Source organism: Podarcis filfolensis, assembly GCF_964270895.1.
Source record: "Podarcis filfolensis genome assembly, chromosome: 1".
NCBI classification, from domain to species: Eukaryota; Metazoa; Chordata; class Lepidosauria; order Squamata; family Lacertidae; genus Podarcis; species Podarcis filfolensis.
Window position 1 is genome coordinate 100991444 of NC_139604.1, and position 27381 is coordinate 101018824.

Here is a 27381-nt window from a genome sequence, read left to right on the forward strand (position 1 = left end):
AGATATAATCTTTATCAAGTTTTACCTGTGACTGGTCAAGAGTTGATGAAATTTGAATTCTATATATACAGTTTTAAAAAAACTTGCCTGGCATGCTTTTGCTGTTACATCAGGTGGTGTTTCAGAAGTAAAAGCCGGTCTAAGCGCTGCACCCACCTAAAAAAAATAATTTGATAACATGCTAAAAAATATTTGAATATTTTGAAGAAATTGGCCCAGTTAACATATTCTTACAAATCTGAGTATGATTCTCTTAAAAGGCAAAAGATGCAACATGCAGAATTATTCCTAATAGTTTGCCAACTTGATGAACATTTCGGGACCAAGTTATACATTTCAGTTGCCACAGAGGCTTTCTGATTTCTGCTGCTCTTTATACAGGTAATTTGGTAAGCTAATTTAAAGTAACATATGTTATAAAATATTTTCCAAAAATTCATTTATTTTAGGCCAGTTCCACCACACATTCACAAAATCAGCTCTTGATTCACTACAGTGATGGCTATTGTTATAAATTCTATTCAGCCTGTGTAGTATGACGCCAATAATATATTCCTTTATAACACAAGTTTTCAAGTGCAATGTAGGGTTAACTCTTAAGATGCATTTTATTTTTCAAATGCCTCTAAAACCAAAAGCCTACTTACATTTGCTTGATACTGTTCCAGAATCACATGACCTGGGAACTCTGGCTCCGGCACAGCAGCAAACTTCCGAACAAGAATTAACAACATCTGAAGGCCAGAAAGACGAAGCTGGTCACTGTGATCCGTGGCAGCCATAAAAGCCATGCGGATCAAGTCAGCTAAGTGCAGTACTAGGAAATCATCTGGCGGGGTGGGGAAGGAAAACATCATTTTGTTAATATGAAAAATATAGTTTAGTGTGGACACTTAAAGCATTGATGCCTATCTCCCACCCCCTCTTCTTTCCCATCCTCTGAATTGTACACCTATACATAAATAGGCATCAATTCCTGCTGAACCAAGAAACCACTGATAACAACTGCAGATTGTCAACAGTCTGCGCAGAGTCAACATTTTAGGTGCAACATCTGGAAAAGTTTGCTTCAGTAATATTAACTTCTAGGGATAAAGCTGTGTTAGTCTGTAGCAGAAAAAAAAACACCAATGAAAGGGTTTGAGACATCTAAAAGATGTAACAGATTTATTATGGCATTAACTTTATGGACCAGATTTCATTTCATCAGAAGTGTGAGCCATTACCCTCAAGTTGACGTTTCTATATGGAAAAAGCAGGCCAAAATGGTCTTAAAATATAAAAAGTCCATGTTAATTCAATTAAAGTTCAAATGTCTGCAAAGTTACACAACAGCAGCATTGGATGACAAAATCCCAGGTTTACTCTCCAGTCAAAAAAGGCTCCAGAGTAGTCTAAAGCTACAAGTTATAAAAACATCCCCTACCTTGAGGATTAACATCTAAGAGACATTACAGAAAAAGGAGGAAACATTGGGAGGGAAGAGGGGAAAAGGCAATCTCGGGCATTAGTTCATAGTTACAGAGTTACTGAAAATGCCCAGCTGGAATGGAAACAGTTCAAGGAGAGGATGAGCAAAATGTCTGGCCTTTCAGCAGAGCTGGCAGAAAGAAACTGTAGAACCATCTCTCTCCTATAGTCTGAGGAATGGCTACTGCTAGACGCCAGCTTAGCATATGTAGCAGGACAGGAAGCCATATTGTGGTTTGGTTTTTTACTCAAATAGCCATTTGACCCCACTGTTACATTTCCTCCCACCCATCTATATCCACCTGCCAACTGAGGACAATACAACATGTATCTAACAATACTATCTGCATTAAGTTGACTCTAGTCTCTGAAAAGTTTGTGCCATAATAAATCTACAAACCTCTTTGTTCTTCAAGACTATTCATTTTTCTCTTGCTCACAAATGAGCCTACTAACAATAATCTGAATACACACCTCAACGAATGTCTATTGCAATAGCTGGAAAGAGATTTTGTTGGATCCCATTAAGCTACAGTTTGTCAAATTAAATTTAGATTGCAATCCTATACCCACTTACTTGCAGTTGATGTCTGCATAAACATGAAGACATACCTCTTGAATCTCTTTGCTTCATTTCTTGTGCCAGAGCTATGTCAAAGTGAGCGTTGCCTGCATTCTCACACTGGCCGATAATTTTACACACACACTCTGCAGCAAATACTCTAGTAGACCATCGAGGATGAGGGAAAGGGTGCAGCTTTTCATTGTTTTCCAAAGCTAATGCAAATTCATCATCCCCTTGAGCTCCCTCTTCTTCTTGGGTAGTGTCCACTGAAACCACTGTGATGAAATCTGCATTGAGATACAGGGAGGTAAAGTGCAAAACACTTAATGGATCAGAGTACTGTTGCAGCAGTACCCATCAAAGACTTGGGGTGTATAACAGGGCAGGAGGGGAGCAGGAAGAATAGAGATAGGGAGGAGGAATGAGCAAGGAAACAGAGCAAGAGGTGTGGGGAGTGATGCAAAGGAGACTTATTTATATTAAAAAAACGTAACAAAACTACAGTTGTACCTTGGAAGTCGAATGCCTTGCGAGTCGCACATTTTGGCTCCCGAATGCCACAAACCCAGAAGTGAGTGTTCCGGTTTGCGAACGTTCTTTGGAACCAAATGTGTGTTGCTGCTTCTGTGGCTTCTGATTGGGTGCAGGAAGCCTTGGTTCCCGAATGCTTTGGAAGTCGAACAGACTTCCGGAATGGATTCCGTTCGACTTCCAAGGTACCACTGTAATAGAAGCTACCAGCAGCTATGTCTAGGAAAGTAAAAAGGTCTTTCTTTGTGCCAAGAAGTAGGCACCAGCAAAGCTTTGCTAGGAAGAGAATCCCATAAAATTAAGTACCACCACTGAGAAGGCCCATTTCCCTGGGGCCACTTGACTCCCTTCTGATGTCACTGGAGAAGGGCCTCCAGTGATCACGCTGCATGAGGCTCCTCCTTTTCCTCTGTGGTCTTCCGACTTAGAAGTTTTTATGAGTCACTCTTATCATTTATTACATGAAATTACTTGCAAAATAGGTTAGGATATCAGCTGATAGTATGGTCAGTTGATTCATTGATTCATTTATCTAATGAGAAAATCTACTTTCTAGGAATAAGGCATCAGCACATACCAGCAGAGGCAGCTAGAACATCTTTGCAGAGTTTAAGCCAGAAAGAGAGTTTTTCCACTCCCATTGATATAAGCATATGGCTCAGGGTCTCTCTGATATCTTGGCATAGTTTTGGATCCAGTTCCTTGTCCAATAAGCTCAGTAATGCACCTTCAAGGCCTACTTCTCTGATGTTAATGCCTGTAAAAGCAACAACAGTGTGATCTGAATTCATCTGCTGAGAAACAAGCATGAATCACAGCACTTAAAAGCTGACAAAAGTTTTTAAGTGCAATACTGTGGCAAAATATTTAACCCTGAGATAATATCAAAAGGCTGTTGCTCATCTCATCTCTCTAGCATCATTAATGCCCAAAGCATAACTAAAACCAAACACACTTCAAGACATTCCCTGCCTCCATACCATGACTCTGATTTCCCCCCATGATTCCATATAGTAAGAAAATGTCTTGGGGGAAGTGTCATTGTATTATTTTTAAACCTCATTTTTAGAGCCACAGCAATAGTCCAAATTGACTTATTTCAGCCCTCTGTTCCAACATACAGATGCCTATTCCTTTAATATGACCAACATGCAGCTCTCGGAGATGTAAAGAAAGAAAATGAAAGAAACATCACCACTTCTGACAGAGGTAGTCCCAAAATAAGGGGAGGAGTTATGCTGATCCCTGTCCATTCAGGCAGCAGACCACAAACTAGCTAGGTCAGCATGGGTAGCAGACTCCAAAAGAAGGGTTGTATACTTCCTGCCCCTCCTTCTGTTGGGTTACCTCTATGGCACAAAACCAGCCATGGACGAAGCTGGTGTTTCAACAGATCATGAAAACTACATCCCAGCTGACAATATAAGGTCAGAAATAAGCTCCTACAAGCCATTTACATCAATCAAAATACTTATTTATTTCAATTGTATTCCACCCTTCTTCCCAAAGTCACCCAGGACAGCAAGCAACAAGTGATTATACATCTTTAAAGTAATTCCAATACTGGGAACAGTCTCAGCTTAAAGAAGGAAGGTCTTCAGTAGGCATCAAAAAGACAAGTACTACATAGTAAGGATTACTGTGTGTATCCAGAAAGCAGGAAGCCAGGCATGCCTTTCTGAGCAAAGTGTGCAAATCAGAGACCAAACAGGCAAATAAGAAACAACACATGTCTGTTTCTGGACTCTACTGCTTTAGACTGCAAAGTGAGTGATTTCATGCAACAACAACAAAAAGCAAAAAAAACCCCACTAGCCTTGCACATACAAAACTAGCATGTGAGACAGAAGACTGAGACAGATTCATCTCTCTGGCATGACAGTTTTATAGGAGGATATAGCTTTTGATGTGGTGCAGCAGTCAAACTCCCAGTCCTTCAGTTTGAAGAACTATAGGTTGGAACAGATAAACACGTGCCTTTTGTGCCTCCAAGCAGTCAGTTTGCAATACACAAATATCTGCAGGATTTTGCATAGCAAGATACAAGTTACACGAAACAAAAAAATATTTAAGAGGGGAAAACATGATGAATGACACACAGCTACGGTGGCCTGCTTGTGCTAGCAGGACTCCCTGCTCCTCCCCCATCTCCTGCAATCCCCTGCATTCCCCCATAATCTACTCTGGGGGTTTGGGAGAACAGAAGAGAGAGAAGTCCTGTTGCATCCACTGGTACAAGGTTGAATCTCAATATTACCTGGACTAAAGTCTTCTCTGCTGTCTTTAGCAAGGGCCACAGCATGTTCAGATACCTCAGCTGCCTCTCTTTGTACAAGCTGATGCAAACAAGCTAGTACTGCTCTCCTCAACAACAGATATGAACTAGAGAGATTCACCTGAAATATATAGACAAAGGATGTAATCTGGGTTGCACTTTTATAGGTGGTATCTGAAAGACAGGAGCCTGAAGTTCTTTAAGCAATAACATTTCTGAAACAAAATTAGAAATCAGATATTAGAGAAGAAAAAGCCAGAGGACAATAGTAAAAATATCTGAGTCAACCTCCACTATCTTGACTGTGTCTGGCTGGTGTTAACAGTTCCATCTATTGTTTCATGTTAAGTTTTTCTGTTGTAAATCACCTTGAACACACTTGAGGGAAAGGTGGGATACAAATATTTGTTTAAAAGCAAATGAACAGAAATATTTCTACTACTTTAGCTATGAATAAACTAAACCCTTATAAAACCTATTTTTGGTTGTAGTCATTTAATAAGCATCATTTATTATTTTGCACCTTTTCAAAGAAATGCCATTCACATCACCGGCATATAATCATTTTAAATAGAAGATTAAAAATATTATAATATGGCTAGGAAGTTGTCTTTTACTGAATCAGGCCATTGGCCCATCTAGTTAAGCACTATCCTATACTGACTGACAGTGGCTCTCTGGGGTTTCAGACAGAAGTCTATCCCAACATTACCTATCTGTGAATGATAATATAATAAGGGATGCTATGAATGGTGAAATAATGATGTCTTTCCTACATATACACAGTACATCAAAGATACTGAACTAATATAACACCAATCCTGGAGTGACTGCATTGACTGCCAATTAGTTTCCAAGCCCAATTCAAGGCACTGGTTTTGACCTATAAAGCCTTAAATGACTTGGAACTGCAATACTTCGCCCCGTATGATCCAACCTGGACCCTGTAATCATCATCTGAGGCCCTTCTTCATACATGAGAGGTCCGGAGGGAGGCAACAGGAGAACAGGCCTTTTCTGCTGCGACTCCCTGCTTAGGGAATGCTCTCCCCAGGGAGGCTCATCTGTTGCCTTCTTTATATATATTTAGGAGCCAGGCAAAACCAGCCTGCTTATCCCAGGCCTTTGGCTAATTAAACAACCTATGGCCTTTTAAACTAGGGCGGGGGGATTACTTCTGTTTGTTACTATGTTACGTATTTTTGTGTTTTTATATTGTAAACTGCTCTGTGATCCTCAGGTGAAAGGAAGTATAAGGTAAAGGTAAAGGGACCCCTGATCATTGGGTCCAGTCGTGGACGACTCTGGGGTTGCAGTGCTCATCTCGCTTTATTGGCCGAGGGAACCGGTGTACAGCTTTTGGGTCATGTGGCCGGCATGACACAGCCGCTTCTGGCGAACCAGAGCAGTGCACGGAAATGCCGTTTACCTTCCCACCGGAGCAGTACCTATTTATCTACTTGCACTTTGACGTACTTTCAAACTGCTAGGTTGGCAGGAGCAGGGACCGAACAACGGGAGCTCACCCCGTCATGGGGATTCGAACCGCCAACCTTCCGATCGGCAAGCCCTAGGCTCTGTGGTTTAGACCACAGCGCCACCCACATCCCTTTGAAAGGAAGTATAGACACCATAACAACAACAACAGCAACAATGTGTTCTCTACCAATGGATATGGCATACTACAAATACCCACTATAGCAAAGCCTGCAGCTCCCTTACATTAGCCACCAAAATATTGCTGTTTCAATACTAGTTTAGAGAATTTCATCATCTTAATTTACAAATGCAGACATATTTAAAATGTACAAATTTTGCAGACTCATTATAACTACTCTCAATAAATCCCCTAGCATATTAAACTTGCTGAATTATATCTAGGCCAGAAAGATAGTATCTACTAAAATTCGAGTTTAAATGGAGGTTCTAAAATTACAATGAGACAAACTAAATGAGCATGGAATTATAGAGGAAGTTAACAAGTTCTTTATCATTTGCTATCTTGTGTCCATTTAGAAGCCTGAAAAATGGGGCAGAGCTGGATGCATGCTACAAAGAAACCTTGTTGGGAGGTCATGTACCTCATTTGTCAATGGGAACTCAAAAGGAGGTAAAATGGACACAGAAAGTGCTATGCATTCACAGTTAATCAAACCGAGTCTGCATCTAATAATTTCTTACGTTGCTGCATGCACACTAATTTATAAAGGTAATTTGATGCATAGAAAAATATGCCTAGCACATATTTAAGAAACTAAAAAATAATAAGATGTTTGAAGTGAAGATTTCAAGTATACAAATGCTTTATGCAACATTGATTCAAGCTGATCTCACACTGAGATTTATGCATGCTTAAAAAAATGCCAGTTCCTTTTTTTATATGAAAAAGCCAAAACACACAAGCTTAACTGCAAGACAAATAACAATGCTAATTTCTGATCTCTTTCATTTTTAAGAGACCGAAAATGGCAAAAACAAACACAGAAAAAAATGCAAGCAGTACATACAAACCACACATACAAACCACACCCACACACCCTTAAAATGGTGGTCTCCTTTATTTATTTTTTAGTTTAAGATGTTTAAGTTAAACTAATGCAAAAGTAAAATAGACACAAAAATAAAATATACACAGCAAAGTGTGTGTGCCAGCTATAAAAATGTTAAGAAAGAATTTGGTTAGACCGGAACAAAACATAACTCAACATGCTAAAAGTTTTTTCTTGACATTAATGGTTAAATAGAGACAATGAGAAAATTAAAAGAAGAACACTGAAAATTGCTGAAATTTTAACAGTGCACAGAGACCTACCAACACAGAATTTTCCAACAAGATCTCCTGCACAAAAACAAATGATAATCCAGTCATGACAAAACCTAGGTATCAGAACCCATAGTGATCCCAACCTTCAACAATGGAAAACAAATTTACTGCCACAAGATGAGCACTTGCACATTTCAACTTGCATTACTTATTACTCCAGGTCCTTAAAATGAAAAAGCCAAATGCCAATACTAACTGCTGAAAACAGCTTTAATGATTTTACTGTTTTATCTTTTGTAAACCTGCTTTGAGGGTTGTTGTTTTTTTAAAAAAACAAGCAGTTTATAAATCTTATGAAACAAACAAACAAACAAACAAAGAACTTATAATGTTAAATTGCATTTGAAACCAATTTATATTTTTAAATTTACACCAAAGTACTTGCTGCTTTTTAAAAAGAAAAAGCAGACCATAATACCTATAGCAAGATGGGATAGTTCATATAAGGTCTTAATCTAGAGAAGCTTGGATGCTATGAGCAGTGGCTGCCTTTGGATTGCAGCCAAAAGTTGTCAGGAGTGATTCACAACTAGTACTCTGAAGTCATAGGACCCCAACCCAAATGTGCTGCCAGAGCTAGACAGAGAGCCTAATCATCACACAGTCTGATATAAAATTATGCCCACCAAATCTCTACACTGGGGCTCATTGGGACTGGAAGAGTGGAAGGCAGGGAGGTGAAAAGTAGGTGGAGTCATAACCCAACTAATTCTAGTTTTGTCCCCGTCCTTCTCTCTGCTGACTTCTACAAGGGGAACACGGAGACTAATGAGGAAGAAGCTGACAGCCAGGGCCTCCCTATGAACTGGTTTTAAGTAAGTCATGTGGGGGCTGAGGAAGGCAGAATGGGCTAGTGGGGCAGCACCAACGAACTGTCTCTAAAGATTCATTATAAAATAATATGTGGGAGCTTTTTTCTCTTGGACAGCATTAAGTCCATACATTTCTATTCAAAAATTTCAGTATTTTAGAATGAAGACATGGCAAAAGCATTCACTAACTTTGTATGTTTCCTATGTCTCATTCCAACTCAGGCAACATTATTTTACAGACCTATCAAGGAATCATTTACTAGCACATATTGTAATGTGATACACAGATGCCATCAACTGCTAGCAATATTCTTCTGCTGCCCACACAGGACAGTACCAGTAAGTGGTTACACTAAAGGATAAACACAAACCAGACACCACACCGACAATTTTCAGAAGCCAGTGAGAGAAATTTGCAATATCCCAGGATGCTTTGCTAGTAACCAAAGACTCACCATACTTCCAACAAAAAATTATAAATTGTTTCCTCAGAACAATTTGTTCATTTTCAGTTCCCATCCTGAAAAGGCAGGTTTTCAAATAAATTAACCTGCCTCATGGAAGTTGTGAATGTTTCAGTTTATGCATCTGAAAAAGTGGACTTTAATGACTAAAAAAGTATGGCACATTAACAATTTTTAAAGCTGCGGTTCCAATGCTCTGTTTCCAAAGTTACAAAAAGAGGCAAAGCGTAACATGTAAATATGTACTTACACACAGGCACCGCACGAGGCTAGACAAGTTTACATGACGAGGAGCAAACATATGAAGTTGCTGAAGGCAAGAGATGGCTTGAGCTTGGACAAGGCAGTCAGGATTATCTTGCATCACTGCACAGCCTAGGAGACAAGATGCCCTCAAGGCTGAAACTGTAGTGCTGCTGCCTATAACACAGGACAAAAAGGAAGGAGAAAGATTTCCCTCTGTCATGTTCTTTTTACTCAGATAGCAGTTAACAACATCAAAAACTGCATTGCTATTTGTTCAGCGTGTGCACCGCGTACGCTAAATCTTCTAGATTACTTCTAACATTTTTAAAAAACAGAAATACATAACTGAAAATACATAGGCTCACAAAACATCAAACAATGAAGTCCCTGCGCTAGACAAAACTATATGTAAAAAAACATTTCCCCATACAAAAAGGGCAATAATAGAAATTACTGAGACAAATTGGCCAGGAGGAAGATGTTAACTCTAAAGCCCCAGAACTGTGCAGGGGCAATGCATATTGGGACACTGGCACGGGACTAGGCTTTACCCCTTTCCCCATGGCTGCAGCCCTAATTAGGCCCCCAGTGCTGGCAATTTGCATGAGAAAAAACCTGATTAGCTTCATTAGGAGTTCCTTCTCCCACTGCCCACCCTGCAGACATGGGATCTCAATCCACATTGCAGTAGGCAGCAAGTGGCTGAACACACTACCTTCCATGCCAGGGTCCTTGAATGACCTCTCACCCTGCACTGGCTATTTCTGCAATAAAAACCACACACCCAAGGGCAAAGAACATGCCCAATGTCACTTGCTTGGGCCTCAACCAGATAGTTGATCTAGGCAATCAGGGAGAAGGGCACCTATATGCACCCAGAGGGAAAATTTGCCTAGACCTCAAGACTAGTAGGGGTTCTCCGGCCAGGGGAAAAGAGCACTGGTCATTTGAAGCACTCAAGAATAGAAGCATGCAGGTCACATTCAATTTATCAATTAAATGAGCTTTGAGGGCTACAAACTACACCAGTGTTTCTGAGACTTGTGTCTCCAGCTGTAGTTGGACTACAACTCCCATCATGCCTAGCTAGCAGGGCCAGTAGTCAGGGATGTTGGGAGTAGTAGTCCAACTACAGCCGGAGACACCCAAGCTAATGTGATTGTGCAAGACTTGGGGAAAAAATTTGTCCCGATATGCAGAAGTCTGAACATTGTTTTAGTTCTTGCTGTACTCCATACACATTTCACTAAGTGAGAACTAGCAAAGCATTATCTCCCAGCTTCATAATCAACAGCCTGGTTCCTGTCTTGTCATTACGTCGCAAATATGTGCATACCTTGCAACTCAGGACCCAAAGTAGCGATAAGTGCATTTAAACAGCGACCAAGGCTTTGATGAACTTCAGCATAAGCAGGAGGCACAGTCAACAACAACATAAGAACAAGAGAGAGGGTAGGTTCCACATGCACGTGATACAGAGGACCAGCAGAATCAATGACCAGTGACAGAGAATGCAGTGCCCAGGTCTGTAAAATACCAAAAATGCTGTGCTGTCACACATACAAATGAACAAACATAAAATAATTCGCAAACTGTGACCAAAAATAAAATTATTGTGTAAAATGAGTGTACATCTGTGAGATGCTGCTAAATAATATACTAATAATTCAGTATGACAACGTGACTGGAAATGATAGGAGTTTAAGATGAATGACCTGAAGAAACGTAATTGCTCCTCACGGCAGGGCTAAGGGAAGGGAGAAGTGAGTAAGTACCGATTCTGGCATATATGAATATAGACATGATACAAACTGGCCTGAACTTTCTTGCCTTCCTCAGTGGCAATAGCAGCTCACTTAACTGCTGATGGGTTTTATTTGGTAGGTGAGGGAATATAATTAACTATATGTTATTCCCCTACAGACCCATGTTGTGGGTTAACAGACAACATGATCAGTTTATATTTTTCTCACAGTCGAACATTCGTCCTTAGCAGCAACAACATTAAAAGTAAATGAGGGTAAAATACTTGTGTTTACAGCAAAAACAGCTTCAGGCATATGCATGATGCTGGAAGGATCGGAGGCATACCTCCTTCATGGCTGGCTGACGACAGAGAGTACTATATGCTTCTTCCTCTCCAGGAGAGGAGGGGAAACCACATAGCACAGAGCCTTCTCTACCAATTACATTTCTATGGTCTGAGTCTGCCTATCAGCAATACAGCTCTATGGCCTTAACTCTTAGAAAAGAATATCCATAGTTAGATTTGTCTGCATTTCTCCCACACCTGCATCTAAAATGGAGATCAGAATAGATGGCCCTAGCACGTGTAAGAGGAGGGGTGTGGTGTCACGTGGGAATCCACACAGATCAGCTCTAAGTGTTCATGCTTATCTAAGAGCTGATGCCCCCCCCCCCCGTGTGTGTGTGTGTGTGTGTGTGTGTGTGTGTGTAAGTTCAGGGAGCAAACACTGTCCTTGCCGACCTGAATTTGAAAATTCCAGCACCCTCTTGCCCTCCATCCCTGTTTCAGAAGAAGCAAGCAGAGGGTTCAATAAACAGAAGAACTGCAAGGAGGAAAGGATAGTGAATAGGGCACTTTGACCATACACTGATCCTTTGTCCCAGATTCATGTGCCTTTCATGGTGAGTCTTCACTTCCCCCAACTCAGTTCAATATCAGTCACAGCCCACAAGAAGAACAACCAACAAGAGCAACAACAACCAAATTAACAGCTCAAGGATTTGAAGTCTGCTTTTATGAAGGAGGACATACTTTACAAAATGATTATTAAACAATACTCAAATGAGATAACATTTTTTAAAGGTTTGCTTCTTCACAGTTATATACGGGTGGGGTATAAATAATAAAACTGTTACACTCAAAGCCACTTACACAATAAAAAAAGGAAAAACAGTTGAAACCAATAAATACCTGTACTTCAGGTGAAGTGCTGTCCTGAGATAATGTATAAAGTATTCCAACACAAGCATTCAGGTGCTGAGTGGAGCCTATTCCTCCTAGATATCTATAGAGGGATCCCAGAGCCAAAGAATGTCCTGTTCTTGATATTACATCTCTGGCAGATTTTAGTCTATGTATTATAAAAAATAAAAAATAAACTGGGTAAGAGATGCTTTGAGCTCAACTTGGTTTTGGGGAAAGTGTCACATGTTAAATCAAATGAAATTAGAATGGTGATTATAGCAACTGAATCCAGCTTTACCAGATAACTTTAGTGAAGCAAAGAAGAAAAAATATGTTACTGGTGTCAAGTCTCCTTATAGCTAAGTGGTATCCTCTGCCCAGAACCCAAAGGAGAAGCTGAATGAATTATTTGCATCAATATCCACAATGGAAGATATACAGTAGCAGATCTCAAAACTGCTTTTTGCAGTTTGCAAACTAACTTTTGCAGGAATGGAATCTGACGAACTGAGGCAGATAGTGGTGATGAGAGATGAAGTTCTAGGCCTAATACACAAAATAAAAACTGACAGATTGCTGGGTTTGGACGGCATCCACCTGTCAAATTGCTGACCTTCTAACAAAAATACATAACTTGCCCCTCAGATCAGCTTCCATCCCTGAGAACTGTAAAGCAGTAAATATCACACCAATTATTTAAAAGGGATACAGAGTGATCCTGGAAATTTCAGGCTGGTTATCTTAACATTTGTCCTGGGAAAACTAGTGGTAATTATTGTTAAAGGTAAAACAACCAAGTTTATAGAAGAACAAACCTTGATGAAGTAGAGTCAGCATGGCTTCTGCAAGAGCAAGGTCTGCTTCACTGAATTTTTCCAGAATGTCATCAAGCATCTGGTTGACACAGTGTACTTGGACATTCAAAAAGCTATTGAGAACCCCCTGAACAGCACACAGAGGGAAGGAATAGGAGATTTTTTTTCATCTAGCAAACTTAAAAGCTTGCACAGATGGAACATTCATCATAGCATGACAATGAACTCTACCCTTGAAGTTTTTCCTTACTTCTGAGTATATATGCATAGGACCAAGCAGTTCATTTTGTACTGCAGTGCAATGTAACAAAACAATGCAATAAGAAGTGTCTTACTTGTCAAAGCTAATTTGCACCAATCCAGCAGTGAAGGTACTGTCAGCAGCTACTTGTGCAAGTCTGGCTAAGGATTCTGCAGCAGAACATCTTAAGAGTGGGTTACTACTTTCCAAGGCACTCATCACTAAGGTCAGGGCACAGCTTCGAATTTCTTCAGAACCTAAATTTCCCTTGCAGCTAGCCAAGTGCTAGAACAAAAAAAGATTTATTTTTTTAAAAGCTCAGTATGTAGATACAGTAGACAGAATTTTACAGGGATAAAGACTATTTATTCAATATCCCTACAGCAGTAGTTCCAAAGGTCGTATTCTACCACTCTAAGCTGCTAAATTTTGGGCAATGATGCCTGAAAAATGAATATAAAATATATAACCCATCTTCACATGCATGAGCAGCTTATGAGCTGTAGGGAAAAGGTTTTTTCCAGACAACATCAAGCAGATGAAAACAGAGGTGGGTTGCACATATAGCAGTATATTTTTCCATTTGACTCTAGATGCAAGAGGAAGATAATTATGTTGCCAATACAGGACACCTCCAGCTATACAAACATGGTTTCCGTTAGAGAGTTTCTAAACAATAGTGGAATGTGGATTCCTGCATTGCACCAGTTTTTCTCCTTGTCAATGCAGCATGTTTTTAAGGTCAGAAAAGACTGTGTCCACCATGCAATTCCACAGTGTGCACGAGGTTAAGAAATAATAAACGTGCTCGAAACGTTAAAGAGTCTGTAACATGTTCCCTTCAAAAAAAGAAGTGTATAAAGCACCTCTAAGTCTAAAAACAGAAAACTAGGACAAGATCTGGTGGATGGTAAACAGAAAGAAAGAGAGAGAAAACATTTTAGAAGGGACAAGCAACAAATACGCATATTTATAGTTGCATTTATTGAAATTATATTCAAACTCTAAATTTTCTTCCTGGTGATGAATACTTACAAAGAGTATAGAATTTAATACAATGCCACAAATAATGTGATTTATTTTCAAGGACATAGAGCTCTCAGAAGAATTATTCAAATTTTCTAATTCACAGAACATCACTATAGTAACACCTCTCAATGTTTAAGGTATAATCACTTTTTAGCCAACGGACCTGTTTTTGTAACAAAGGGAGACTCTTACCTTCAGAACATTAGAAAATGCTGATAGAACATTTTGCTGTACTATCTGCTGCCGTGATCCTTTGGTTTGTTTTATAGATGTCAATAATTGTTCTAATACTTGCAACCTTAAACACACAAAAACAGGAGGAGACAGGGGATATAACTAATTTTTCCGTTATTCAACCAAGTTCAGCAGATATCAGGTTGTTGAGCAGGGAACACTGCTTTTGCTGTGGCATGTCCCCTAGTGTAGAACTCACTATTTCCCAATGTGTCCCTGGGGTCCTTTCTCTGGTTGTCTGTTAATCCCAATCGAGTACACCTTTCTTTCCACCTACCCCTTTTTTAAAAAGACTATCATCCAACTTTATCATTCTAAGTAACTACCATAACACTGCATATACAGTGGTGCCCCGCAAGACGAATGCCTCGCAAGACGGAAAACCCGCTAGACGAAAGGGTTGTCCGTTTTGGAGGTGCTTCGCAAAACGAATTTCCTATGGGCTTGCTTCGCAAGACGAAAATGCCTTGCGAGTTCCTGCGGGGTTTTTTTCCTTTCCCCCCACCTTTTCCCAAGCCGCTAAGCTGCTTATCAGCTGATCCGCTAAGCCACTAAGCCGCTTAACAGCTGATCCGCTAAGCCGCTAAGCCGCTTAACAGCTGGTTGCTAAGCCGCTTATCAGCTGATCCGCTAAGCTGCTAATCAGCTGATCCGCTAAGCCCGCTAAGCTGCTAATAGCGCTAATCCGCTAATCCGCTAATGGGCTTGCTTCGCAAGACGAAAAAACCGCAAGACGAAGAGACTCACAGAACGGATTCTTTTCGTCTTGCGAGGCACCACTGTATTTTATTATGTTTTTAAAAAGTGATGCATGTGAACATATTTGCATATATGGATATACACCCACACTTCCTAAATGAAAAGCATTTTTGTTGTTTGTGTTCTGCATTTTACAATATATTGCATTATGTAGGCTTGAGAAGACAGGTGGGAAACCAGTAACCATTGCTGCTGCTCCTACAGCGGCTGGATTAATATTCAAAATGGCCAATCACAAGAGGCCGAACAATATTGTTTAACTGTTCTTCCTCCCTACAGCCTATTCTGTTCCTACCTGCTCACCATCGATAGACCCCAATGTGCTTGTTATACCACAGATTGGTTTCACAAATGCTTGTGCACCTGAATTAGAAAATGGCAGGACAGGAAGGTGAAGGAGCTTCATGAGAAGTTGTGTATGCACATGAAATATTAAATTAGAACTAGATTGGAAAACAGAAAAATGTTCACATATGTTATTTCAAGGGTAGCATTCCTTGGAATGCCAGTTGTTTTCAGGCTGGGGTGGGTGCGTGAGTGTAGAATGGAGGCAGTGGTGGAGAGCTCTTGCTGTCACGCTCTTTCCAAAAGGACATGGCAGGCCATTACAGACAACACACTGTGGACCAGGCAGACATATGGACTAATCCAGCTGGACTTTTACATTTTTGGTAGAAGTTTCTGCTCTAAAGGAACCAGAAGGATCAAGATGTCTCAGACTTTTCAAATAGACAAGAATGGATTTGGATCTGGGAAAACCAATCTCACCTATGCAGAATCAGGATGGGTAATAGCACCACTTTCTCAGCAATTCTTGGTAGCTAATTATTTTCACACATAAGCTAACCTGAGGCTGAAAATTAATTCAGCTTCTGTATAATATTTTATATAGATATATTTTTACACAGAGTCCTCAGGCCACATAACCATTTACTTTTTTTTGAAATTCCAATGTGCTGAACATCGCAACACCCTGTTTTACATGCACTAGTTATGATCTTTTTAATTTTCTTTACCTTTGGGACTCTGCAACATGGGAAAATACAACTCCAAAGAGACGGGTTGCTGCTCCAATAATGGATAATGTTGGCGGTAAGGGTTTAGGCACAGAACCACCTTCTGCAGCTCTCTCATAAACCGAATATGGGTCATACTCCAGACTTCCACCAGCTATACTGTTAACTAGGAACAGCTGCAAAAATTGGAGAAGTGCAATTATTATCACCAAACATCAGACTACCTTCTCTGAATGTGTAAGTTATTGCTGAAGCATACCTGCTCTTCAATAAATCTGTGCTCTGCCTCCTGTAGTAAGGGACCCAGTAAGTTAAGTTCATCCTGGTGACAGAGAGATGGAAGGTAAGCAGCAGAGGGTGACATCTGGTTATCGGGCTGAGTCAAATCAAGCACTAGTTCTTTGAGAACAGCAGAGAAGCTTCCTGTAAATTAAGGAGATAGAAGAAAATTACTTTTATATAAAACTAGTATCTAAAGATATTATTGGCAAGGTGCTTAAGGACGAGATTTCTTTTTATCTTTAACACAGAAGAATCAGGGGAAGTGCAAGTGCAGTCTACCACTGCCACAGATTCTGCCGTCAAGTCAACAGCATTTGGGGAAACTGCAGGGGTCAGCACACCTGGAGTGCAACACACAAGCCTCATCCCAGGAAATCCATCTTCATGATTATGGCACCTCCCTTGCCAAGTATGTATGGTATTTGGGACTTCTGATAAATGTGTCTTTTGGCAAGTCATAACACTAAAAAAGTTAAACAAATGTGGAATGTCAAAACTTCATAATATCAGGAAAAGGATCGTATTAGATATTTTGAGCCAAAGAAAAATGTAATGAACAATTTCAGAAAATCCCACTATTTGTAGAGCATTGTGGTCAGGTTGAAAGACAGCAATGGCACAAAAATGAATTCATGTACCTACGTAAAAACACAAGTTACTGAAGTAAACAAAAAAAAAAATGTTTAACAGATTTACAATTTCTTCTTTCGCTTTGAGACTTTTTAGCTTTTGTAACAGCTTTGTTACAAGTCAGGTTTAGTTGTATTGAACACAAAAGTTACTTTGGAATGAATGTCATTTTTCTATTCGTATTCAGTGATTATGTGAGCAGAAGGCAGCTTGCATAACCAGTCCTTTTATTTCCCTACTCCATGTCTGCAACCTCCACAAAGCTTCTGTGAAGTGTTGGGGAGCCCTCCTGCAATTGGTTTGGTGTGATGTCTGAATTAAGCAACAAAGTCCATCAGAGCAGGCAAGCGGCATCTTTTCCTTTCCCAGGTAACTCTAGATATGGCTTAAACTTAATTCAGGTGAAACTCTCTTTCCATAAACCACTGTATAAATGGCCTGCCCTCCTGGGAAACAGCTCTCTCAATTAATATTTTGGCTTGATTACTATCCAGACATTTGGTATAAATATAAATTCATGATGTTAAATTACTTTTCCATTAAAATAAGACCGGTTTGTCCATTTGTCAATAAAACAAAAAGGACAAGAACAAAACCTTTGGAAGTGTTTCAGGGAAGTATTGCTTGATGACTTACCTTCATAGCTCTTTGGAGGCAACAAAGTAAGCAGTTCATAAAGTCTTTTCCTGTACATCACTGCTGAAGGTTTTAAAGGATTGCCATAGGTTTTAGTTAGTGAAGGAAGCCTTAAAACATAAAAAAACCACATGCTAAAGTCAAAAGAGAAAAACATCTATCCAACAAATTCCAGCTACTAGTTTGCTTTGTACCTCACCTAAAATTGTCTGGAAAGCTTAACAAAATTTAAAACCACTGTATAGCACTATATATGTACAGTGGTACTTCGGTTCTCGAACGTCTCCATTGATGAACGTTTCAGAACCCGAACACCAAAAACTCAGAAGTAAATGTTTCTGTTTTCGAACGTGCCTTGGAAGTCGAACGGCTTCCGCTGCATGTTTTTCAATTTTCTCAATTGAATTTGCAGAGAGCCCTTTGTGCTTCGGTTTTCAAACGTTTTGGAACTTGAACGGTCTTCCGGAACGTATTACGTTCGAAAACCAAAGTACCACTGTATAGCAATTCTCAAAATATCACTTCCTCTAATGCTGAACTGAGGTGAATACAGGACGTTGCGTTATAACAAGTCTCATCATTAGTCCATTAAACTCAGTATTGCCTACACTGGCCAGCTGTGGCCTCTCTGGGATATCTGGCAGGAAGTCCTTCCCAGCTGTATCTGGAGATGGCAGGAATTGAACTCAGGACCTTCTGCATACAAAGCAGGTGCTCTACCACTGAGCTACAGCCCTTCCCCATCAGGCGAGTCCGGACAGAATTGGAGCCAAAACAGGATGGCAAGAATCCTGCCCTAAAACATTCTAGTAAACAGTTAAGTCCAGTAAGAGAGACCAAGAAGGTTCAGTAGGGTTTGAACATTGAAGTGTGGTAGGATGAAACAGTCTGCCTGAACTCCTTACAATTTATAGCATTCTGCAAGAAGACATGGTTGTCTGGCTTCTTCTAAAACTTTGTGACTATACAAAAATGATGATACATTTAAAAGGAAGAAAGAACTACTGCTTTTTGTGCTGCAAACACACAAGTAAGGACCCGCTAACCAGTTTCTGTATCAGATAGAATCTTGCACTGACTCTATGAAGGACTGCTCTAGAAGTTTCCAAGCAATATTTTCCTCTCTTCACGTATAAAATTTCAACCTGGATTGCCACATTAGTACAACAATCTGCACAAAACCATTACTTGGTTGATATTTGTAGAAAACAACAGAGAAATATTCAGTGCTTTTATTCTTTGCTATGAAATCAACAGCTCAAAATTAAAGTTTTAGTTAAAAATGACTGCTGCTCAGCAGCAATACTCACTGTGTCAGTAAAGCAACAGCACATGGGACGGGAGGAAGCAGTCTTTGAATCACCTCATTTGTAAGGAGGCCCCCACAATGGACGATAAAACTTTTAATAGCTGGGGATAAAGGATAGTGACTATTAAAAAGCAGAACTTTTATTTTTATAATGAATTATAGATGTATACCTAGAAATCCAACAATAGAATTGTTTCATATGTCTAACAACTATTTGTGTCTCCAAAAAAATGTAAAAAGGCTTAATAAAAATAATCTGGTCTATTATAGCTAACTGGTAACATCTATTTCTAAACAGTAGGCTGCTGCAAATGGTCAAATTCCCTTTGTTTTACTGTGGAATGTTAAGAACAGTTCTTCTATGTACTTGAATCTATCATTTCCACCATAAGTGGGAAACCGGGAAAAAGAGATCTCAGGAAGTATACTGCATATACAAACACAGTCAAAAAGAGAACATCATTTCCCCTTCAAAACGTGAAGAGAGGGGAGAAATTACAAAGCAGCCAAGATAAATTCCACATACCACAGAGAGCACCTGCCCGGCTTTCCAGCGTCACTTGCCATGTAAATGAATCACCCCGGCTTTTCTCAGTTTCTAAATCTTTAGGTGATAATGGGAAAGCACATTTCCACAATAACAGCATTCTTGGAAGATGGTGCTGAACAACCGCCGGACCTATCATGTTAATATTGGACATGTTCTCATATTAATACGATGCACTAAAATTCTGATGTCAACAACGAACCTTCAAAAAACCACCTGCTAGCTGCCTAGAGAGTTCAAGGATGATGGGAATTGTAATCCAACAACATCTGAGAAGCGTATTTGTTAGCTGAAATGGAACTTCACCAAAAAGGCATAAGCCACAGAACTCAAATGATCTAGTTGAGATTCCTGCATTGCAGGGCGTCGGACTAGATGCTCCTCCAAGTTCCTTCCAACTCTACAATTCTGTGATTCTTATGAACACAGAGTGCATCTTGCACCTTCACTATACAGTTTTTGGCATACGCTGAAAATGCTATTTGTAACCCTGGCCTTTGATGCCTAAGAGATATATATAGGGCTCAACCTACTTTTACAATTGCAACTTGGTTCGAACAGTTTTTGATGTTTTATTTTAAATTGCTGGGACCTTGGGATGAATAATGGGTAATGAATTAAAATCATCACCAACACCGTATTGTGCCATGCAGTCTGTAGAGGAGTGGCAGGTGAATCAAAACGCTTGCAGCCCATACTACCACCTCTGCTTTAAACAATTGCTTTTCCTGTTGGGTTTTGTTTACATGTTCCGTTCATGACAAGGCTTAGTACAACCTGCTGTTCTCCTCTTTCCACCATATGTCCTCTTGTGCAACAATCAATACATCAATCTAAACTCTAAGACTTTTAAGGTAAAAATGAAAATATTTTAACTAAAATCAGGAGTGGCGAGGCCTCCATCTGAAACAGCACATATACTGCAGCTTGGTTGGTGCATATGTAGGCCAGTAAAAGGAGCTAATGGGGAAATGAGGAGCTGAAATTAAACCAATCAGCTGTTCAGCAGAGCATAAAGACAGGGGAAACAGAATCCAGCCCCCATCCAAAAATAGGATTCCAGCTTTGTAATTGGCCTGTGCTTGGGCTAGGCAATTGAGTGTGCATAATCCCTAGCTAGAGGTGACATGAATTATTTTGCATAATTACCATGAGCTCAAGAATTCAGGGAGGAATTCAACCTTGTGTCAGGGCAAGCATTTCAGCTTTCCCTCTCTCCCTAGCTCACACACTTTTCAGAGGGATCTCTCAACCCCCACCCCAGCCACCTTCAGGGGGATGAAAAGCCCTGGCATGCAAGCACAAGTCCTTGTCTAGGGCTTCTGCTGAAGGGATTCATTAGCTGAATCTTACACTTTCCTTTTCTTGATGCATATTTCAGACGCCCTCCATGCAGATTGCTTTGTTGTTAATGGTTGTTGTTAAAAGGGACGGGGGGGGGGGGCAGTTAAGTTTGCTAACTTAAGACTGACTACTATTGTAAAAACAAATGTATGCTGCACTACTGACTTAACTTAACTTTGGTGCTTATTAAATAATTAAGAAGTCACTGCTATTAGAAAAAAAAGGTATACAATTTAGTATGGCTTTAAAGATGTTACAGGCTTAGCATGCGACCACTTTTGCCTGTCAGTGCATGAGCCAACTGGATAACTTCCCCACCTACTGGGCACAGCATGGAATTCTGATACATACTTACATGTAGCAAAAACAAAGGCATTTAAACCAGAAATGGGCACACTTTACAGTGTTCAATGTATGCCCTTGTGCTGTAATGGGAACACTCTGAGGAGAACGATAATGTTGTAACTATTTATGTTATCCATGTTCCCAGCTTAATCACCAGCTGGGTGGGAGTGTTTACTGAGGTGAATAATTAGAATATAAAAAGCCAGGATTTCTTCCTTGCAAAATAAACTAAAAAACCACCATACCAAGCTGATGAGCAGAAGGCCACATTCATATACTGAAATAAATAATGAGTGGGCTAGTCAGTCTTACCCAATGTCATTAAGGCAGCTATCAGGAGCCATCCAGATTGCATTCGTTGTATTGAGATGTGGCTATTCTGAGAAGCAGAACGCAACAAATCCTCAGCTACTGTCATGACTGCCTGTGATAAAAAGTGATGGTTTTTGCATTAACAATGAAAATACATAATTAAACACTTTCCGAGAAAGGCATGCATATTGTTTCTATATATTTAACAGCTCCCAAATAGGATAAATGGGAGCTGTTAATAATCGGTAAAATTCCAGAGCAGCCACTTTTTAATTCTGGTTAGGAAGGAAATCTTGCGAAACCTTAAAGATGAACCAATTTATTGTGGTGAAAGCTTTTGAGAGCTCGACTCCCTGTCTTCAGATGCTGTGAAGTGGCCTTCTGCATGTGAGAGATGCATATTATGCCTTCTGACTGGCCACTCCTTTGTTAGGCAATTGTGTTTTATTTACTGTATTTCCCTTGGACTGGCTCCAGAGAGGCTGCTTCATGAATGGCTCCTTCTATTCACAGAAGGCGCCAAGATGCAGCAGAGACTCCTAGCTGGATGAACAGGGGTGGGTGGACGTGATGTTCAAGGATCCTAAATGATTCCTTTGGCCTGCAGTCTGTACATCATTTTTCATGTTGCCCTGAAGGGTCCTACAACCCTGGAGGACAGCTTTTCAGGCAGCTGCAGGAGGAAAGAGGAATCAGTAAAGATCACCTCCCCGTTCTCTCAGAGCAGAACTCTGTTCAGAGAAACTCTGGACTGAACCTAATTGTGATTATTTTAACTTTCTCTTGTAAGTCACCCCAAAAAACCTCTGGTAGTAATAGTATTTATGTATGCATAAACAAAACAAAATGCTGGTTTAGAGACTTAGAATGGTGGAGGGGATAAGCTGGCAGTCTCTTGTTACTGAATAAAATACCCATCAGAACTTGGGATGGAAGCACAATAAGGTATGCAATAAGGCTTTAATGGCAAGAGCTGTTGTTTCCAGATGTTTGGACCTCTCTACAGTGGCAGCAAATGCTTACACTAAAACTGCCTCCTATTTTGCTCGAGATCCCATTGGATTTTTAAAAAATGGCAATGGCTTGAATATTAAGTTTTTAATGAAAATGTATAAACTGCTTGTGCATATTTTCTAAAAAATCAAAGTAAAGCTTCAGTTACTTATAAAACATGATTATAATACACAAACCAATGAAAACAAATTTCATTTGTTAATCATTAATTAATAAAATCAAGAAAATGTTTAGAACAAATTTCACTACATCATGTGTCTTGCTGGAGCATAAAATTGTTCAGCAGGTGTCTTAAACTATATAGTAAAGGCACATGCTTAAAGTCAACAGCCAGGGAGTTTCAAAGCAAAGGTGCTGCCATAATGTTATCCATTGCTCCTCTTTAGTTAGGTTTGTAATTGCAGGTACTGGACAGATAAGCACCTAGATTAGACTTATTGGACAGTCACACTTCAATTCCAGAGAGGGATCTTGAGATGCATATGGCATGCAAGCAAGACAGCTGGCATGCAAGCTACCCACTTCAGATCCAGAGAGGTAGCAATGAAAAACAGAAATAAGATCCCTTGCCAAAAAAGCTCCCGTCTCCCATCACAGAGAAGCAACTTATCTGTGGATGTACTTCTAATTAGCCGTTTTAAAAGAAAATCTTTTGCTTGGCAAGGCCAAATGGGTTTCACTTCCATTGTTCAGGAACACAAGGCTCAGATTCGCCCCCCCCCCACTCACTGACAAAGCTGCGATGTCTGTGGGAAAGTGGTGAGCTATGGTAATCTGCCAATTTAAACTAATACCATGCCAGGATGAGGTTATGGAAGTTTGAGTCTTTTAAAAGAATTTCACCAGCTCTTAAAGAGATGGAGAGAAACTCCAAGAATTCAGAAAACATCAAGCGACTCCTCAGACGAGAATTCCCCCATCTCTCTTAGTTCAGTCTATTATCAAGAGCAGTGTTAATTTCTCTATTTAAGAAACAGTAATTGTTAATATTTTCATTCTTTCACTGACCTTATGTTTTTGTTTTAAAAAAATCAATTCATTGAGGATTATAGTCTGACCAAAACTAAGGAACATCACACTGAAGCTTACCCGAGAGTAAGTGCCTTTGAAAACAATGGGGCTTACATGCCAGTAAATATACTTGATTGTGCTGTTAGTTATATATGAAGAATAGAACTCAACACTCTGTAAAAATGATTTATCAGTGTAGCTAAATGATACATGGATGGAATAAAAAATCTTAGATCTAGTGCGCTCAGTGGTCTAATACATTGAAATGGACCAACCAGTCATTTGAAATATTCCAGGTTTTTCAACACTTTCTTCATCATGCACAAATATTCCCTGCACTGAGGAACAGGCTGTTAAAAAAAAGTTGTCTATAACTGTATCAAACAGTTATTTCTGCCTTTGCACTGAATACCAGGACCAAGGTTCAAATAATTACCTTTCCTTTGCAATGTGGAATTCCTAAAGGACACATTCTGACAGCTCCCAGTAGGGCAGCAACAGCAAAACTGTAGCCAGTCACTGCTTCTGGGGAGGATTTGAGTGCTGTGAGCCGCTCGATACAGCGATCCAGAAGTGGGGAGAGAAAGCAGGGCAGTGCCACAGCAATGCAGCGCAAACACCATGCCGCTGCCAGCTGAACCGAAATACTGGGGTGGATAATAATGGACACCACTGCATCCAAAACCCCTGGAAAGTCAGAAATGTTAAAAAATCAGCACAGCAAATTTACAGGAACGGTAACTGAGCAAGATTCACAAATGACTTCTGAACACACTAATGAACACCATACTAAGCAATTCTAGGATGCTTCATGTCATAAATTCTAGGATATTTCATCTTGCTCTTGACCATGTAACTGCTAGTTTTCTCATCAAGCTCAGAAACTTCAAATATTTTAATTATCTTTTTTTCTGTTTTCTCCTGCTCTTGGTCAAGCTATCTCATTTTCTCTCTACGTACACTATAAAAAAAAAATTATTCACTGTCTTATGGCTTCCTGCATTGACTACTGGCGCAACATTCATCTGATATGATGGTGGCCATATTATAATTTTCTGCTCATTCCTTTACTCTTTTAATTGCAATCCCATCGTCCCTCATCTTCATTTAAGCTTCTTGTACTTACTTTCAAATTGTTCCACAGTCGATATTCTCTCCCTGTATCCTCTTGCCTGCTACCTAGATACTAAAGGATCCAATCTTCTAATTATATGTAAGATTACTCTCTCTTTTATTTGCCTTTTCACTTGCAGCTCCCTATCACTCAGATGTTCTACCTAACACCCACTTTTCCTTTATGATCGCACACACACCCTTTCAGGTGTTTTCCCACGGACACTTGTTCCCCTTTTACCTTCCCCCTGCTTTCCTCTTGAAAAAGTCTAATCTTTGATTAGATTATAAACCTGGAGGAACAGCTACCAACCCCAATTTCTATACAGGGCATAGTGACTTTAAGGTGCTTTCTAACTAATAAACATTATTATTACATAACACTATTGTAGTGTTGTACAAAGCTAAGTTAACTTTAGTAGGGAAAATAATTCTGAGAAACTTATCACAATTGCAACAATTCACCTTCAGAGTCTGCTGTGAGTAGTGAACAGCTCTTTTCTCATTATATTTCTTTAAAATACTCTTTTTGTAAGATGTGCAGCCAAATTCTAACATTTTATTTAATTAGAAACAAGTATCGCTATTTTCAGATAACAGTTACTCCTAAGTAAATGCAAATAGGTTAAGGCCTAAATAATGATTATATAGAGAATATACCTATTTTAACTAAGAGCCAGAGTATTTTGTGTCCTACATACGGTTTAAGAAAACAGAGTAATGAACTTCAAATCTGTGTTGTTGTTGTTATTTATATGCCACTCATCTGATTTCAAACAAATTATAAAACCACAGGAAAACATCAAACATTAAAATCTTCCCTATACAGGGCTGCCTTCAGAAGTCTTCAAAAAGTCAGATAGTTGTTTATTTCCTTGACATCTGATAGGAGGGCGTTCCACAGATTCCCACCCTCCCCTTGACAACATGACAACTGATTCCAAAAGCCCATTCATCACAGATCTCCTACGTATTATCTGAACTAACATAGAATCTTTATTCAAAAAGATTTAAAACACACACACACACACAAAATTGGAGTCATCTGAACCTGTATTAGAATTTGCTTTAATCCTGCAGCAAGCTGGATTAGACCAAGGTACTCATAACATTTTGTTTTCTTAAACTGGTTTTTTTATATAATGAGTCCAAAGTCTCAAGCATCCAAAACATACATTTCACAAAATCATGGAGAATAAAAGGTATGATCCATTACCTGCACTAGAATCTTGTAGCACAGGTGCAGCAGTAGTGCCTAAATTCTGAATGAGGTTTCCAAGCTCTTCCAAGGAACATATAAGCATATGTTGGCTTGCTACCACATCTGTTGTACCAACACGGGTTTCCACGTTACTGTCACTCATGGCAGCATCTAGTAATATGAAAGAATTGTGTGATCTTTGCTACATTAGACAAAACAAGAGACTTAAAAGACTAGGAGATGGCTGGTACATCGACCATATCTAATACAGTTTTGCAGTAAAAGCGGGGCTCCATGAAAACACTGATGGCAGGAAACATTGAGTAGCAAAAAAACAAAGATCAGCTGACAACCAACTTTGCAGATATTCTCTGCATCTGCGCGTGTGTAGAGGAAAATAGACATGTGCTTGTTAAAAGAGTATGGGAGACAATATTTTGATGCCATGTTGCGGCAAACATATAGGCCCAAATCCAGAGAATGTTACTCACACGGAAGGACAGCTGAAATTAATGAGTCAAAGCTAACTTGCCCTATTGATTTTAATGACACGATTAACTTCCTCTGAATTTGGGCCCAAGTCAATTGAGAAGAAAAAGTAGGTAGAAGGGCACTTCAGTCAATTAACTGGTGTGCACATAAAACTCTCCCAATCGCTTAGACATGGAAGCAGTTCGTGGAATCCCACATTCCATTCTCACAGTCCCTTCCCTTTCAAGTGTGAATAGTCCTTACTGCTAGTACCAATCTTAACCACATTTAAGTCGAAGAAGAGTTGGCTATTAACCATTATTTGAATCAAGGGTTTGAAGCCAATTTCAAAATTCTGATTAACAGTAAGCCCTGGTTAAGCAAGTTACCTCCGTATCCTGCTTCAGAACCAAGCACTGAATATTCTCAGTTTTGAAACGTATATATTTGAGCAGCAATGAGTGGCTGGGGGCCCATACGTTCCCAGGGGCCCTATCTTCTCATACTTGCCCTGAAGAATGGAAAACTGGTACTGCAGACGATCCCTGCAGTAAGTAAGCAGGGCTTAAAGTCATCACCTATCAAGTGGTTGTCAGTGCTGTCAAGCCCACTGGATTGTCATAATCTAGATTCCAGCATTTCTGACACAACGTTCATAGATGCCGTGTACAAACACAAACCTCCCATTCTGAGAGAGACTAATGGACCATATGGTTATTTTATCTTGATGATGACTAGCTTGATGCCGCAGGGAAGTTCATAACCAATGAATATGTGCATGATTCCCACACCAGTGGAAAATCCTCAACAGCCAGAAGTCAGTGGTACACAATAAGGTAAAAAGTAAAGGTAAAGGACCACTGGACAGTTAAGTCCAGTCAAAAGCAACTATGGGGCTGCGGCGCTCATCTCGCTTTCAGGCCGAGGGAGCCGGCGTTCGTCCACAGACGGCT

The 27381-nt window shown here is 39.8% G+C and overlaps 1 protein-coding gene and 1 long non-coding RNA gene across 3 annotated transcripts in view; one reads left to right on the top strand and one right to left on the bottom strand.

Moving 5' to 3' along the window:
* The window catches only part of LOC310766371, a 33393-nt gene extending 31357 nt beyond the window's left edge, over positions 1 to 2036 (top strand). The window contains exon 3 of the long non-coding RNA XR_014550108.1: positions 669 to 2036. This is a non-coding gene — a long non-coding RNA (uncharacterized lncRNA). The remainder of the gene's footprint in view (positions 1 to 668) is intronic.
* Positions 1 to 27381, bottom strand: part of HEATR5A (HEAT repeat containing 5A) — a 59842-nt gene that overhangs the window by 14799 nt on the left and 17662 nt on the right. The window contains exons 9-27 of one of the 2 annotated variants that reach the window (XM_083609240.1): positions 25973 to 26128; positions 24080 to 24330; positions 21619 to 21730; positions 19597 to 19749; positions 19072 to 19171; positions 17762 to 17871; positions 16473 to 16636; positions 16214 to 16389; positions 14397 to 14502; positions 13270 to 13460; positions 12126 to 12285; positions 10524 to 10713; positions 9192 to 9361; positions 7654 to 7680; positions 4824 to 4962; positions 3144 to 3323; positions 2083 to 2322; positions 648 to 829; positions 88 to 156 (exon numbers count right to left, since the gene is read on the bottom strand). In XM_083609240.1, the coding sequence (XP_083465366.1) occupies positions 88 to 156; positions 648 to 829; positions 2083 to 2322; positions 3144 to 3323; positions 4824 to 4962; positions 7654 to 7680; positions 9192 to 9361; positions 10524 to 10713; positions 12126 to 12285; positions 13270 to 13460; positions 14397 to 14502; positions 16214 to 16389; positions 16473 to 16636; positions 17762 to 17871; positions 19072 to 19171; positions 19597 to 19749; positions 21619 to 21730; positions 24080 to 24330; positions 25973 to 26128 (2876 nt within the window). The remainder of the gene's footprint in view (positions 1 to 87; positions 157 to 647; positions 830 to 2082; positions 2323 to 3143; positions 3324 to 4823; positions 4963 to 7653; positions 7681 to 9191; positions 9362 to 10523; positions 10714 to 12125; positions 12286 to 13269; positions 13461 to 14396; positions 14503 to 16213; positions 16390 to 16472; positions 16637 to 17761; positions 17872 to 19071; positions 19172 to 19596; positions 19750 to 21618; positions 21731 to 24079; positions 24331 to 25972; positions 26129 to 27381) is intronic. The other variant, XM_083609241.1, reaches the window with a different exon arrangement.